The 16,965-nt window shown below is 44.5% G+C and overlaps 2 protein-coding genes across 8 annotated transcripts in view; both read left to right on the forward strand.

The window, feature by feature from the left end:
• The window catches only part of LOC148127732 (amine sulfotransferase-like), a 28,237-nt gene extending 11,577 nt beyond the window's left edge, over positions 1-16,660 (forward strand). Inside the window, exons 1-7 of one of the 7 annotated variants that reach the window (XM_087912569.1) lie at positions 1-140; positions 3,247-3,487; positions 4,012-4,220; positions 10,284-10,410; positions 10,911-11,005; positions 11,409-11,589; positions 16,122-16,660. In XM_087912569.1, the coding sequence (XP_087768695.1) occupies positions 3,346-3,487; positions 4,012-4,220; positions 10,284-10,410; positions 10,911-11,005; positions 11,409-11,589; positions 16,122-16,282 (915 nt within the window). In that variant the 5' untranslated portion in view covers positions 1-140; positions 3,247-3,345 and the 3' untranslated portion in view covers positions 16,283-16,660. Of the gene's footprint in view, positions 146-3,246; positions 3,488-4,011; positions 4,221-10,283; positions 10,411-10,910; positions 11,006-11,408; positions 11,611-13,364; positions 13,396-13,538; positions 13,613-16,121 lie in introns of those variants that run through there. The other 6 variants (XM_087912580.1, XM_087912571.1, XM_087912586.1 and 3 more) reach the window with 6 other exon arrangements.
• LOC113453677 (amine sulfotransferase-like) overlaps positions 3-16,965 on the forward strand; it is a 26,961-nt gene continuing 9,998 nt past the window's right edge. Inside the window, exon 1 of the mRNA XM_087912661.1 lies at positions 3-140. The gene's annotated coding sequence lies outside the window, so the exon portion shown is untranslated. The remainder of the gene's footprint in view (positions 141-16,965) is intronic.

Below are 16,965 nucleotides of genomic sequence, written 5' to 3' on the forward strand. Positions count from 1 at the left end.
AATTTGCTCTGGGCTCTCATCCCGAGAACACTCGCTTGTGTCTCATCTTTTCCATGAGAGACCACCAAGAGTGGTAACCCCGACGTGATCCACTGCAGGTGGTACGTGTCCGGACCTCCGTGTTTCCTCGCCTGGAATAGGTAAAGTACGTACTTAATTATTGCTGGAAAATAGGATTTTTCAGGAAACATGGGGGGGAAACTTTCTCAGCCACAGGAATGTCATGTTAGTGAGCTGCTGAAGTTAGTCAGGACAAATTTCTTTATCTTTAAATCATCCGGAGGGGAGCATATAGTTCTTTCAAAAGGTAATGTGAAAAAGCTGCTGCAAGAGATCTGGTGGCAATGCCCCTGGTACTCAGAGAGAGGCTCTTTAAAGTTAAATATGTGGAGGAGAATTGGAACTATCCTTCATGAGGAACCACGGGCAACAGCTGAAATTTTGACATATTGGAAGGTTGTTATGACTGCTTTAGAGACCCAGCAACAACCTCTTTTAAAACCTTTAGTTGAATGTCCTCCTTATAAAGGAGTTGTGTTGTACCCTCCGACTCCAAAACTGGAGTATGTTTTCTCACCCCCAACAGCGCCTACACCTGTGGAGGAGAAACCCCAGCCACAAATGGGAAAAGTTCAAGCAATGATGCATCAAGCTTTGAATGAGGGGAAATCAGATGAATTTGTTTCCAGTTAATAGGCAAGTGGATGCTCAAGGCAACATGCAGGCGGAATGGGTTCCGATTCCGTTGGCAGTACTTAGGGAAATCAAGAAAGCCGTTAAAGATTACGGTATTCAAAGTCCTTTTACAAGGGGTCTCCTGACAAGTTTGGCTACCTCACGCATGATTCCTAATGACTGGAAAGATTTAATGAGAATGATATTGAGCTCTACTCAGTATGTGGTTTTTGATTCAGAGTACCAAAGGGAAGCTATCACTAGGGGACGGAATTCGGGGGGGTGTATACACCAGACTAAATCTATGGGGCAGGCTTGTTTGAATCCACTGCTGATCAAGCTACTAATTTGCCTGATCATGTATTTCCCATGGTTATGGCGGCTGTCCTTGGGGTGTTGTCCCGCATCCAGGATGTGGGAACCCCGGCACGGTCTTTTTCTCAAATTAAGCAAACAGCATCTGAGTCTTATAACGATTTTGTGGAAAGATTACAATTGGCTATTTCCCAGCAAATCTCCAATGAGGAAGTGGCAAAGGAACTTTTGCTGAGATTGGCAGTCGAAAATGCAAACGCTGACTGCAAGTGTATCTTACAGCCTTTGGTGGCTAGAGGTGAGGTTACTCTGGCTGATCTGTTAAAGGCATGTGCAGTGGTGGGTTCTCAGGCTTACAACATGGAGACTTTGGCTATGGCATTACAAAGAGGGATGAAACCTATGGGGAACTGTTTTAATCGTGGGAAGCCTGGCCATTTTAAAGCCCAGTGCCGAGTCCCTGGGGGGGGAATGGCGTTTAACAAAAACAAAAATAAGGACGTCTGCCTGAAGTCGGTCTGTCCGAAATGCAAAAAAAGGGTTTCATTGGGCAAATCAATATCGCTCTGATCAGAACCAAAATTTGGGAAACTAAATTTGGGACGTGCAGCTAGCCCCGCTCCCAAGACTGTTACAAAGGCATTTATTTCAATTACATAAAACACAGGTTTATATCATTGAAGGGTTGCATTTGCAGAACACTCCCAGAAGAACAGTTTCTACTATGGCTATGCTTTATAGTGAATTAATCATCAAAGGCCGGAATCGCAGTATGCATTTATATGGCATAGATCTAGTTCAGTTATTTTTACCTATCTCCCTCACTTTGTGGGAAACTTGGTATAGTCAATCCATTGAATTGCAGATTGCTCTTGAAAATTGGCCAGGGAAGATTTCTTACCTTACCCCAGTGACCCCCGTTTTGCTTCAAAACGTATCTGTAAATTTTAATTCAGTTATTGCTAAGCAGCCTTTTGAGGGTGTGACCGTTTATGTGGACGGTGGTAAGACCTACGGCGCTTGTGCATGGAGACAGGAAGGGGTATGGAAAACAAAGATTACCCCTCCTCAGCAATCAGCACAAAGGACTGAATTAGCTGCTGCTATTTTGGCCTTACAGGAATTTGTGCAAGAACCGCTAAATCTAATTGCGGATTCTCTTTACGTTTATCAATTGATACTTAACACTGAATTTTCTTATTTCTCCCCATCTGTTGATGCTAATCTTATGAGTTTGTTTTTAGCCCTGCAAAGCTGTCTTCATTCTCACACACATTCTTTGCATATCGCACATATTCGCAGCCACCAGCCACTTCCCGGGGAGCTGCAGGAAGGGAATGACGTGGCCAACGTGGCTGCCTCTGCCATGTTCTGCCTCTCGCTTTCCCCTGTTACTCCGTGGGACTCACATAGCTATTTTCATCAGAATGCCAAAGTTCTTTGTAAACAATTTGGTCTCATTGCTGCAGAAGCTGCAGCTATTATTCAGCAATGTCCTAGTTGCACTGCACAATCCAGTGCTCTTCCTCAACGAGTAAATCCTCGGGGAACAGCTACTTGTCAACTATGGCAGTTGGATGTCACACAACACCCTCCTTTCAAACTATGGCACCATCTGCATGTCACCGTTGATACCTATTCAGGATTCATTATGGCAACACCTCAACGAGGAGAGGCTACAAAACATGTAGTCAACCATTGTCTCCGTACCTTCACACATGTGGGGCCACCAATGGACATAAAGACCGATAATGACCCTGCTTACGTCAGCACCGCCTTTGCGGAATTTTGTCATCGATGGTCAATTATACATACATTTGGCATTCCCTATAATTCCCCTGGTCAGGCCATTGTGGATCGAGCTAATCAGACACTCAAACAAGCACTCCTTCATATAAAAACTTAAACAGGGGAGATGTGGGAATAAAACTTTGACTTGGGTATTGGGTAATGATTAATCTAAGACCTTACACATACATGCTTGCTTAAAGGTCACTGAGATAGTGCAAGGAAATTAAAAACAAACACTAGAAACCATCAAGCAGCTCAGACAACTGTAAACAAGTCTGTACTATATCTAATTATTGTAATCCACAATGTGACTATACTTGCTATGCTTACCATGTACTAAAATCTCAATAAAAGGGAGCACTGGAATTTGCTCTGGGCTCTCATTCTGAGAACACTCGCTTGTGTCTCATCTTTTCCATGAGAGACCACCACAAATAACATGTACATTGTTTTTCTTTATGTTAGCAGGATTCATTGATTTTAAAGAACCGAATTAATACAATATTGACCATACATGGAGGAAGTATTGATAATTGCTCTATTATTACATCAACAGTTGAAGAAATGGAACCAGAGGATGAATCCCTGTATAAATACAAAGGTCTCTATTTCATAACTGGAATCTCCTCACCTGAAAATTTAGATTCACTGGAGAGTTTTGAAATCCGAGATGATGATACATTCATAATCACATACCCTAAATCTGGTAAGTTCAAAGATACCTTTCAAGAAAGAGTTAATCTTGTGTCTAATGCTGTTATACAGTTCCTCAGTATTTTGGTTGCTGTGAGTCTGTTGTGTTATCAACAAATATTAACATTTAGCATTTTATAAGAAGCTGGAAATGTAGGAAAAATTAAGCTGCTAAATCTCTACTTTCGTTATTTATATTTTACTCAACATTGCTGGATGGGTGACCTTGGCTAGTTACTCTCCCTCAGCCCAATCTACCTCACAGGGTTGTTGTGAGGAAAATAGGCGGAGGAAGAAGTATCAGGTATGTTTGCCACCTTGAGTTAGTTCTAAAACTAATAAAGGCAGGATAGAAACAAATAGCTATTCTTTTCTCATCCACCCATCAGCTTAATCTATCAAGCTTAGTAGAGTTAATTATCTTTATGCATCTCTGAAATATTTGCTATTCTCCCGGATAGGAAGGTTGGCTTTGCATAAGTTCAACGTTCTCCAAATAATACTGGGTGAATCGATTTAATTTTTCCTTAATTGCAGGAACAATATGGACTCAGAATATTGTCAGCTTGATTCTTTATGAAGGCCATCGAAATGGAACTGAAAATATTACCCTCATTGACCGGGCACCATGGCTGGAGTATAATGTTTTCCACGTAGATTTACCCAATCGCCCGTCACCTCGTGTCATTTCTTCCCATCTGCCCTACTATATGGTACCCAAAGGATTACAAAATAAAAGAGCAAAAGTAGGACATCTTTTTTTAACTTGTTAGGTGGAGTGGGGTACTGGCTGCCTTTTTTTCCCTTTTAACTCTGTATCTGAATTTTTTATTAACTAATAAGCAAGGGTACACAAATAAATATTACATTGTTCCAATAAGTTTGGTAGACAATAGCAAGTATTGAAGTGTGAGGATATAAAAGCAGTGTTAAAATCAGGAGGTCAGGCCCATCAGGAATAGCTAAGAATCAAACTGAATATCAAACCCCTTAAGCTTATTTTTCCCTAGGTGACACTTCTAGGTGGATCGGAACACTTTGTATTCCATTGTCAGTTCTTATGTTAACATTTCTGGAGAATGTCAAATTGAGGGATGCTATCTTTAGCCCTCAAAATCCCTTCCCACGATTTCTACTCTCACTTACTCATGCCCTAGTCACTGGAAGCTTCACTGGTGCAAAACGCAGCAGCAATGGGAATTTGTGTTTCTCTAGAACAGCATACATTACACCTCTGCTTTGGAAACTGCATTGACTACTAGTTTGCTTCTAGATCAGTGGTGGGATTCATTTTTTTTTACTATCAGTTCTGTGGGTGTGGCTTGGTGGGCATTGTTCCGGACTAGCAGGCTCGAAGCCTGAAAACCTGATTGGCCCGCTGATAGCCGATCGTGATTGGTTGCCATAGACTGATGCGATTGGCCAGTAAACGGGCTGCCGCGATTGGCCCTGCCAAGAGCGGCAAACTCAAATCACCTTCATTGGCTGCCTAGCCGCAGCCAGCCCTATATAAGTGGCTGCTGCGGCTGGGATTAGTTGCTCAGATCTGAAGTCACTAATAAAGAGCTGTTGTTGCTATCTGAGTCTTGCCTCCGTTCTTGAACCATCCTCCCAGATCTAACACTGGCGACGAGGATGAGATGTGGAGGCAACAAAGTCTATTGATTTGAGCTAGCTGAAGGAGCATGTGGCTGACAGAGCACAACGACGGCGACAATGCCCAGCAGCGCTATACTACCCGCACCATTCGATCCAGCTAGCGAAGACTGGGACTCATATATGGACAGATTTCAAATGTTCCTGGAGTCCAACAACCTCAAAGATGCCACGCCTAGCAAGAAACGAGCCGTTTTTCTAACCCATTGTGGGCCAGCCATTTTTAAGATGGCTAAGGCCTTAGCGAAGCCAGCTGAGGTTAAAACCATGGATTGGGATACCCTTGCTCCCATCCTGCGCAACCATTACACCCCAGCCGTGCCAACTCTCATTCGCAGACATGAGTTCTACCAGAGGGACCAGCATGAAGGTGAGAACGTTGGGGATTTTGTGGCAGACCTGAGGAACCTGGATGGTTTATGTGGCTTCGCCAACCTCGAAGAAGCCATGAGAGACCGCATCGTCCTTGGCCTCAGAGACCCAACCGTCCAGAGCAAGATCATGGCCAAGGGAGACATCTCGCTTGCAGATGCCATAGCAGACGCCACCGCAGCTGAAGCCACTCATAAATCAGCAGCACAAATGCATCGAACCAGCGGAACCAAGCGCCAACCCACCAATGATGCTGGGAAACCTTCAGACAAGTACACATCGACCACCCATCATGAAGATGTCGAGTCATCCTCAGACAGCGAGGAAGAAGTCCACAGGCTCCGGTCGGAACGTGAGCAACGGGACCAGTGGGGTCGTAAACCCAACTACCAATGCGCTGGATGCGGGGGAAACCATCCCCGATCCGAATGCAGATTCTTAGACGCCATGTGTCGTTTTTGCGAGAAACGAGGGCACATCACGAAGAAATGCAGAAACAAGAGAAATTCCAGCCCCAGACGGAGAGGGAGCAGCCCAAGATGGCAACTCCACCACACAGAGGGACTGCCCTAGCAACCAGTGGAACCAGTACAGAAGACCCCGAAGGTTTAAAGACACACCCAGACGTGAGGAGGCTCATCAAACCATCACCATCGGCCACGCTTCATCACTTGATGCTAAAAAAATCCGAGTAAAGGTCACCATTGAAAACAAACCGTGCATCATGGAAGTCGACTCTGGGTCATCACTATCCATGGTATCCTGGAGAACACTCAAGCAGCTAATTCCCAACATCTGACGCCAAGACCTCAGCAGTCACAGACTCATACTGAAAGACTATCAAGGCAACCGGATTCCAGTCACAGGTACCCGCCATGTCCAGGTCTCTTTCAAGGGACATGGTGCAATTCTACCACTCACCATCGTAGACAGAGACCGGCCAAGTCTATTGGGCCTTCAGTGGTTCATGTCATTAGGAATCGGAGTGGCTGGCATCCATCATACTGAAGACGATGACTGGGAGGCAGCTCTCATCCATGACTTCCGAGAAGTGTTCAACGAAAGCCTAGGCAAGTACAAGGGGCCCCCTATTTCATTTAATCTTTGCCCCGAAATTGCACCCATTCGCCTAAAGCCACGCCGAGTTCCCTTTGCTCTCAAATCCAAAATTGACGAGCAACTGGACAAATTAATTGCACAAGGCATGTTAGAACCTATTGACCACGCCTGATGGGAGACACCAATTGTCACCCCCATAAAGCCTGACGGGTCCATAAGAATCTGCAGTGACTACAAGGCCACCCTCAATCACGCGCTACAGCAGAGCGCCTACCCAGTACCAGTTGTTCAACATCTCCTGCATTCACTTGGGGGTGGCAAAATATTCACTAAATTAGATCTGGCCCAAGCGTATCAACAGCTGCCAGTTGATCCTGAGACTGCAGAAGCCCAAACTATAGTCACACATCGTGGTGCATTCAAATGCAACAGGCTCCAGTTTGGTGTAAGCGTAGCCCCAGGCATCTTTCAAAGCCTGATGGAGAGACTATTACAAGGTATAAAAGGGGTCGTGCCCTATTTTGATGATGTATTAATAGCAGCACCCACAAAAAACCAATTAGATAAATGCCTCAGAACAGTCCTACAGAGGTTCAAAGATGCTGGCCTCAAGGTTAAGAAGGAAAAGTGGCAGCTTTGCACAGAAAGGGTGGAGTTTCTTGGCTACCTCCTTGACAAGCAAGGAATCCACCCCACAGAAAAGAAATTGGCAGCTATCAAAAATGCCCCAAGACCCAAAAACAAAACTGACATCCAAGCCTTCCTGGGACTTATTAACTTTTATAACATCTTCCTACCCCAGAAGGCAACTGTTGCTGAGCCCCTTCATAGACTACTCAATAAAAGGGCATCCTGGACTTGGGGATATCGGGAGGAACACGCCTTCCAGCAAGTAAAAGACCTCCTTACCTCCAATGCAGTACTAATTCAGTATAACGAGAGACTACCTTTGACTGTCACTTGTGATGCCTCACCATTTGGGGTGGGGGCCATCCTGAGCCACGTCCTACCAAACGGCTCAGAGGCACCAATTGCATTTTTTTCAAGAACTCTATCAAAAACAGAAAAAACTATGGCCATTTAGATAAGGAAGCCCTTGCTATTGTCTCTGCAATTAAAAGATTTCATGAATATGTTTATGGGAGACCATTTTCTATTATAACGGATCATAAGCCACTACTTGGAATTCTGGCGGGCGACAAACCTACTCCACACATTCTCTCCCCCAGAATGATGCGATGGTTGGAATTTCTTGCTGCCTACGACTATCAATTAGAAATCTATTCCTCACGCAGATGCCTTGAGCCGCTCACCACTACCCGAGCCACAGAAAGAACCAGCTCCCATGCTCCCGGTACTGCAAATAGAGACAATGCCCTCACCTCCACTAACGGCCCAAGACATCGCCTTTGAAACCAAAAGAGACTCTTGTTCAGCACAAGTTCTTGGCTGGGTGGAGAGGGGATGGACAGATTATGACCCTAAGGAAATATTTAAGCCATTTAAAAACAGACAAACAGAACTTTTTTCACAAAGAGGTTGCATCTTGTGGGGAGACCGAGTTGTTGTACCAACTAAGTTACAAAAAAGGGTCTTGCAAATGCTACACGATGGACACCCGGGCATCGTGCATATGAAAGCGCTGGCAAGAAGTTACGCCTGGTGGCCAGGTATGGACAAACAAATCGAAACCTGAGTCGCCTCTTGTAACAGATGCCAGGAAAACCACTCAGCCCCACCAAAAGCTCCACCAGCAGAATGGAAAACACCCAGGGGTCCCTGGTCTCGCATTCATATTGACTTTGCGGGACCTACGAGAGGCCACACTTTCTTAATAACCATAGATGCGTATTCTAACTGGCTTGAGGTCAATAAAATGAAAGCAACCACTACTGAGGCAGTCATCAAAAAACTGAACAGACTCTTCGCCACACACGGGTTACCAGATGTCCTGGTCTCTGACAATGGTCCCCAATTTACTGCCTTAGCCTTTGAACAGTATTTAGCGGAATGGGGCATCCAACACACACTCACATCGCCGGCTCATCCTGCAGCGAATGGTAGGGCTGAATGAATAGTTCAGTTTACAAAGAAAACCCTGCAGAAAATGGAACAAGGTAACATCCATGACAAAGTTACTAGAATGCTGCTCCTGCAGCATCACACATCACACCAAACAGCATGACCAACAAGAGCCCAGCTGAACTCCTAATGAGCAGGAAACTCAGATCGCCTCTAGACCATTTGCACCCTGCCTACACCCCGGAGAAGCCCCTGGGTTCCAGCAGCAAGCACCGTGCCTTCAAGGTAGGAGACCTTGTATTTGCAAAAAAATTTTCTGGGGATCCCCTCTGGATTCCTGCCCAAGTAACTCAAGTTACGGGTCCCCGCTCCTACCGTCTACTCACCACTGATGGCAGAGCATGGAAACGCCATATTGACTAGCTGCGCTCCAGACTAACCACGTCTTCCAACCCTGACCCTAACTTTGACACCAGGGGGGGGAGGGGAAGCCGTGAACTCAGAATTAGAACCAACACCTGTTTATCCTGAACTAACACCGAGATCACCGCACCATAGTTTGCAACACTCACCAGCTGCAGCTGAGCCTGGACAGACGAACGCTTCGCCAAGTAGCAGCAGCCAGGCAGGTTCAGCGAGCCCGGGGAGCCATGGCAGTAACAATGAAGCTGAGGACCCTATCACCCCGGGGGCACCAGAGGAGAGCCCTGACCATGGCACCGGTTCACCGTTCCTGTTTGATCCAGCAAGCAGTCCATCTGAACCCGGATTTGAACAGGGACAATTGGAATTGCATAAGTCAGGTAGACAGGTGCAAAGACCTGCCTACCTGTGAGACTATATTACTCCACCCCTTAAACGGAACCGAGAGGGGAGGGGTGTTCCGGATTAGCAGGCTTGAAGCCTGAAAATCTGATTGGCCCGCTGATAGCCGATCGTGATTGGTCGCCATAGACTGATGCGATTGGCCAGTAAACGGGCTGCCGCGATTGGCTCTGCCAAGAGCAGCAAACTCAAATCGCCTTCATTGGCTGCCTAGCCGCAGCCAACCCTATATAAGGGGCTGCTGCGGTTGGGATTAGTTGCTCAGATCTGAAGTCACTAATAAAGAGCTGTTGTTGCTATCTGAGTCTTGCCTCCATTCCTGAACCATCCTCCCAGATCTAACAGGCATGGCAGAGGAAGGATACTGTAAAATCTCCAGTCAGAGGTGGTGTTTGCCGGTTCTTCTGACTACTCAAAATTTCCGCTACCGGTTCTCCAGAACTTGTCAGAACCTGCTGAATATCACCACTGTTCTAGATCCAATTCATGGTGCTGGTTTTGGCCTTTAAACCCCTTCATAAATAGAGAGCATGTTATTTGAAGGACCTCTCCTCCCCAGTTGCAACCATGCATCACATCAAGTCCCTCAGCAAAGTCATGTTGGGGTCCCATCAGCTAGGGAGATTTGTCAGGCAGGACTTAGGAGGAAAGCCTTTTCTTCTGTGGTCTCTGCCAGATGGAAAATCATTCTCCCAACCAGAGGTTGGCCCCAATCCTCTTGGTCTGCTGGAAGGTTCTCAAACATGGTTTTGCTAATGAGCTTTGAGATCCCATGATATAATAGAGCCCATTAGATGAAGGTGTGAGAGTTACTTGGTGCCCTCTCTGTATGCTTTAGGTTTTTTTGACTAGGTGTTATCATCTTTCTCTTACAGATTATTTATGTGCTTAGAAATCCAAAGGATGTCTTGGTTGCTAGTTACCATTTTCGCAAAATGTCAGTCAAAATAAAGACTCCAAAAGACTTTGATACATTCTTGGAGATGTTTTTGGCTGGCAAAGGTAAGAAGAATTTGATCCTGACAATTATGGATAAGAGATTATGAATATATTTTGATCCACTTCCCACAAAGAGCAGACAATCCACCTTCTCTCCTAACATAAGAAACAAATAATGATTCTCTATACTCGTGCAGTAATGTGTGTAAACTCTACACAAATATTATATATGGATGGGTGGAAAGGAATGCAGGCCTCCTAGGAAAACTATGATGTAAAAGTGAGTGGGGAGAAAAGAGAAGGCAGCTGATTAAGGGAGAGAGATGAGAAATACTAAGATTTCTCTCCTATCAGTGTTTTGTAGTTCATGTTTTGTAGTTCATGGCTAGACTGTGCAGATATTTGGGAAACCACCAGTTGAGCTATCATCCTTTGATCTTTAGGCCCACCAGAATCATACAGATAAGTGGGCCTTTGATCTTTAGGCCCACCAGAATCATACAGATAAGGAAATTCAAGCATTAACCCTCATGTTTAAGCTAAACTCATTTCTCTCCTATCAGTGCCTTATAATTCATGGCTAGAACATGTAGAAGGCTGGTACTCTCATAAGAGTGATTTCAATATTCTCTTCCTGTCTTATGAAGAAATGAAAAAGGTAAGATGTGTTTCTGTTGTGTAGTGCGATACGTACAACCATCAACACAGAAAGCTTTAGAAATGATGGGATATCTAAATCACCTATTCCAATAGGGAGTAGCAGAGGTGACCACAGAGCCAATCTTGTCAAGGCATTATTTTAGCCGAGCTTGGGAATTGACCAGCCTCTGATGCAGCCAAGATTGCTAAGAATATGAGTCTGAATCTGTTGCATATAAATATATTGTGAAGTAAAAATGTTTATCTCAAAGTAATTTTTTCAGTAGGAAAAGAATTAAAGTTTAATATACAAGATACGTATTACAAAGAAAACTTGAGGATTCCCAAAGTATATCAACTATATTTTCCATCTTTTCTCCATTGTTATGGATGAACTAATATAAAGCTTTATCAAATTGCAGGATCTGAAAAGTTCTGTACTGAAAATATGCAACTTCCTAGGGAAAAAACTAACTGAAAAGGAGGTGGATGATGTGGTGGATAAAGCTACATTTGATAACATGAAAGTGGATTCTAGAGCAAACTACACATTCATACCTCCCGATATACTAGATTTCAGCAAAGGAAATTTTCTTCGCAAAGGTAGATCAGGAATAATTCATACTCTGGAGCAGTGGTCGGGGAACAGGGGTAAATTACCCCAAATGGGGTAAAAGTGAAAATCTGGGGGTAATGAGGAGGTTGCGCTGGCCAATGGCGGAACTATCGGCATAGCAGCAGTTATTACGGTCCATTATAGCACGGACGGCCAGTGTCAGTGTGTGTCAGTGTCACCGCATCCTCCTTCTCTGCTCTGCTCCCCCCCCCGCTCTCTCAGTGGACTGCTCCAGCGTTTACGTGTATGGCGCAAGCACTGTAGAGAGAGCGGGTACTGGGGGGTCATCTGGCTACTGACTACTCTAACCAGACGGAGCGCGTGCCGGAGAGGGAAGGGTGGGGGCAGGGGGCGAAGGAGGTCGGTCTGAAGCTTTCCGGGACAAGCCTAACTTGAAGGCGAGGGGTGGCGGAGCGCGCACGTGCCAGCGCAGCTGTGGGCGAGGGCGCTGGAAGGCCGCCTGCTGCCGTTAACCCAAACGACTGCTGCCGCGCTCGGCTCACTTATGGGAGCATCTCAGTTTACACGCCGTTTTTAAAGAGCCGAAGTCTAAACCGCGCGCCCCGACTGACGTAGCCCCAGCGCTGCCTGCCGCGAGCTCGCAGCTCCTGCCGCTGCACGCCGGAGGTCGCGTTTGCTTCAGCCAGCCAAAACTCGCGAGCTGGACTGAAACCGGGAGGGCGCGGGGGGGGGGGGGAGACGGGGAGGACAGGGGAGGGCTTCTGGCGCTGTCGCGGTTCGTGTCTCTGGAGCCCGCGAAAACAAGTCGGGGGCGCTGAGAGGCCGAGCGAGCAGGTTCCCTCCCTCCCTCTTCCCTCCCTGGCGGCTTTTTGTGCCAAACGGGAAAAGGTCGGTTTGGCTGGCAGCAGCTCAAGTGTCCGAGGCGATGGCCATTTGCGCAATTAAGGCGGCTGAGATAAAAGGTTGTTTTCTTCCCGCTCCCCACCCATCTCTGGAGCCACCTGGAGTAGTTTGCCTTACTCGGATTGCCAATTTTCCGCGCTCTCTCCGCAGACGCGTCTATAAAAGTTGGAAGGTGGCGCGAAGTCAGCAGGTGCAGCCACAGAGAGTGCAGTACAGAAGAAGCCTGCTCTGTCATCCAAAGAGATTCGCATTACAGAAGCCCCTCGAGCTGCACGTTAGGAGACGATTCCTAATGCTAAGTTTCCTCCGCTGAACGATCAATTAGCCAGAGAAGCGGTGGGATCCCCTTTACTGGCTGGGTTCAAGCACAGGCTGGAGGCAGTCACTTGCATTCCTTTGCATTCCTGACAGAACATAAAAGTTGACTTCTGTGGCCTAAATCGCTTTTTTTTTTTTACTGTCAATATTTTTATGAAACTTTCTGAATTGCTGAGCTGAAGTGTTTTGACATGGAAGTTTGTTGTGCCTATTGCCAATTTGAAGACAGTCTCTACTGCCTTTGTTTTGAATAGAAATTGGCAATAGCCACAACAAATTTATTTATTTATTTGATTTGTCAATTGCTTACAAGATAATAGGTATAAGTATAAACATAATTATGAATACATGAAATGGATACATATAAGAAAATAAAAGGAAACAATAGGACAGGGAAGGTAGGCGTTGGTGCACTTATGCACACCCCCTACAGACTTCTTAGGAAAGGGGTGAGGGACTGGTGTATTTGAATTCAAAATGTTATTGGATGTATGATTTCCTTACTTTCAAATCAAGGGGGTAACGTCTGCGTTTATAAATTTTTTGGGGGATAAGAGGTAAAAAAGTTCCCTGACCCCTGCTCTGGAGTTATGCTTTTGGAATGTGCCAGGCTTCATCTGAAACCAGGTTCCCACCTTCATCTGAAAGGCACCTTCTAAAGTGATATGGACCTGTCCCAACAGGCTCTCTTTCTACTGTCTCTCCATGATGTTGTGTTTGCCTCATCAGCAGCCAACGTTTGAGGCCGCCGTAACTAAGCCTTTCTTAGTTGTGCCAATCTTAAAGTGGTGTTCTCTTTTTCACAACAAATCTCAGGCACGGATATAATCTGACCTGTTTCAATTATCATTTTGTTGGTTGTACAGTTTAATGATCCTTTGGGTGCGGGATTGTTTTAGCTCATAGTGACCACTTTAGGATGGTGGAGACACAACTTCTTCTTTCTCTACCTTGGGTACTCTCCTCCACCAGGATGGGGTAGGTCATATGGTTAGGATGCTGGGTTGAAAGCTAGCAAGCCCATGTTTGAAATCCGAGTGCTGCTGCATGGTGGGTTGAGCTCCTGTCATTCTCTGTAGCACCTTGTTGGGAACATGAAAGGAGCACCACTCCCGGGACATCTCCGTGGAAAAAATAATGTCACTAGGTAATCCTTTCAACCTGGAAAGGCTAGTCAACATTTTTTCAACCTTGAAAAATGGTGTCTCCGACATAGGAGGGCATTGTCCTCAAGCCTTACAACTATCTCCTCTAAACCTGCAGGGAGATATACAATGATCAAAAAGCCATCTATCATTTCTCTTAAGCATTGGCCCAACTGGGTGAACTCAAGATCGTTTAGAACCTCACTGGGAGACCATTGGTTCCATGACTTCCCACTAAGAGATACTTGTGGCAGGGGACTCACTCAACACCTCCTAGATAGAGAGATCTTTGCCTTCTACCAAGTCTTCCTTCTGTAATCCAGCTCAAGTTAAAATAGTAAGAAAGAGTTTCCCACACAAAAACTATCAACACAGATTTCTAAGAACTGTTTGATGGGCAGGGAAGGGGCTAAGCATTCCTGTGATAACTGAGGAATGTGCAATGTTCCAAGTTAGTCAGCTTTTGCAAACTATTACCCTCTTTTTCAGTCTCAGAGAAGCCTGTAGTAGGCAAGGTAATTGGAGAGTAAAAACTAAAACTGAAGAATTTGGTTCTGCATCTCTATGGTCCCCACCTGACGCCCTGAAATATTTTATATACAGTAATGTGAAAAAGAAAGTACACTCTGAGTTCTATCGTTTACGTATCAAGACATAGTAAAAATCGTCTGATCCTTAGCAGTTCTTAAAAGCAGGTAAATGCATCCTCAGATGAACAACACATGACGTATCACACCATGCCATCATTTATTTATAAAAAGAAAGCCAAAACGGGGAAGCCATGTGTGAAAAATTAAGAACCTTCTTAATTCTTCCATAGGTGTGAAGAGGCTCAGTAACTGCCAATTGCTGCTAATCAAATGCCCTTAATCAATTGATCATCAGCAAGTGTAACTACCTCTATAAACCCCAAAGTTTTATGAGTTTGCTTGTCTCCGTCATTGAGTGTGTCTTAACACAATGCCAAAGAGGAAGGACATCAGTAATAATCTTAGAGAACCAATTGTTGCTGACTGAAGATTATTCACAAGTGGAAAACTTTCAAGTCAGTTGCCAATCTTCCTGAGTGGACATTCCAGCAAATTCACCCAAGGTCAGACATGCAATCCTCAGAGAAATTGCAAAAAAAATCCCAGAGTTACATCTCACACCCTACAGACCTCAGTTAGCATGTTAAATGTTAAACTTCGTAACACTACAGTTGGAAAAAGGCTGAACAAGTATGGTTTCTTTGGAAAAGTTGCCAGGAGAAAGTCTCTTCTCTCTAAAAAGAGCATTGCAGCACAGCTTTGGTTTCCAAAGTTGCATCTGAACAAATCATAAGACATTTGGAACACTGTCCTTTGGACAGATGAGACCACAGTGGAGATGTTTGGCCACAATACACAGTGCCATGTTTGATGAACATCAAATACTGGATATCAGCACAAACATCTCATACCAACCATTAAGCATGGTGGTGGAGGTGTGGGGGATGATTTGGACTTGCTTTGCAGTCACAGGATCTGGACACTTTGCAGTCACTGAGTTGAGCATGAACTCCTCTGTATACCAAAGTATTGTAGAATCACATGTTAAGACACCCATCTGACAGGTAAGTATTGTCCAATATTGGGTCATGCAACAGGACAATGACCCCAAACACACCAGCAGAACTACAACAGAATGGCTGAAAAGGGAAAAAACCAAGGTGTTGCAATGGCCCAAAGTCCACACCTCAACCCGATTGAAATGCTGTGGTGAGACCTCAAGTGAACTGTACATAAACAAATGCTCACAAATTTCAATTAACGGAAACAATGTTGTGAGGAACAGTGGGCCAAAATTCTTCCAAAATGGAATCAAAATTCTTTCAAAACTATTGAATCGTAAGTTTTGCACACACAGCTCCTCCATTTTGGCTTTCTTTTTATAAAATAAATCATGACATGGTGTAATGTCACATTGTTCATCTGAGGTTGTATTTACATACTTTTAAGACCTGCTAAGACTAGATTTTTACTATGTTCTCATACATAAAACTGAAGAACTCAAACAGTGTATTCTTCCTATTTACATAACTGTATAAACACACAAACCTAGTCACAGAAAAATGTGTAAGAATGAACATTTTGGTGACAGGATGACATAAAAAGCCTCTAGTTTAATTGAATACAAAAACGGTTGACATATTTTTAACCATTGTTTCCCAGGCACTATTGGGGATTGGAAGAACCTCATGACCGTTGCCCAGAGTGAAAGGTTTGACTGTGTCTTTAAGAAGAGGATGGAAACGCTGCCCTTCAAATTCTGCTGGGATATTCAGGAGGATCCTCAGTGTATTTCCAGCTCAGCGGAGGAAAATAATGTGTGATACACACCTTGAAATGGCAAGAATCAAATATATCTTTCCACGAGTCATATCCTTGAACAGGAGTTGCTAATCCCAAAGAACTCACAGATCACACACTGAGTCTGTCTGGCATAGTGCAAGCCATCCATGACCAAAAATGGCAATTCTCTGAGAATCAAGGAATCCCAAACCCATGTTAAAGGAAAATGTTAAGATTGGAAAGCAAAGGATTAAGATGAAGGAACACTGAAGAATAAAGAAATTGCCAGAACATGCTACATGTTCTTTGTGATGATTTCATGGTTTGAAAATCCTTCCTTTTCTCCTTTATATTAATTTCTATTTTAATATATGATGTTGAAACTCTGTAAAGATAGTATAAAAATCCCAAAAAGTTAATGGTGTCGTGGCATTATGCTATTAAGGTTCTTTAATTTGGGAATGTCATCATATTAAATAGAGTTGGCAAACTCCTGTCCTTGACTGATGCCAAAAAAAATATTGGAGCTTACTGAAATCTGCTAACGTAGACTAAATTTCTTGCCTCTCTCACCTGACATCTCCATCCTCCCCCCTCTTAACATACTGATATGTTTGAAGCCCCCAGTCCTTTTTTTTAGGTGTGTCATGGGGAGGAGCTTTGACTGCCAAATGGTGGACATGTTTATTTATTTTTTACCTCTGATTTGGGTGCCCTGAGCATC

The sequence above is a fragment of the Pseudonaja textilis genome, chromosome 1 (assembly GCF_049901715.1).
Source record: "Pseudonaja textilis isolate UNSWEBS1 chromosome 1, rPseTex1.2, whole genome shotgun sequence".
In the NCBI taxonomy this organism is placed as follows: domain Eukaryota; kingdom Metazoa; phylum Chordata; class Lepidosauria; order Squamata; family Elapidae; genus Pseudonaja; species Pseudonaja textilis.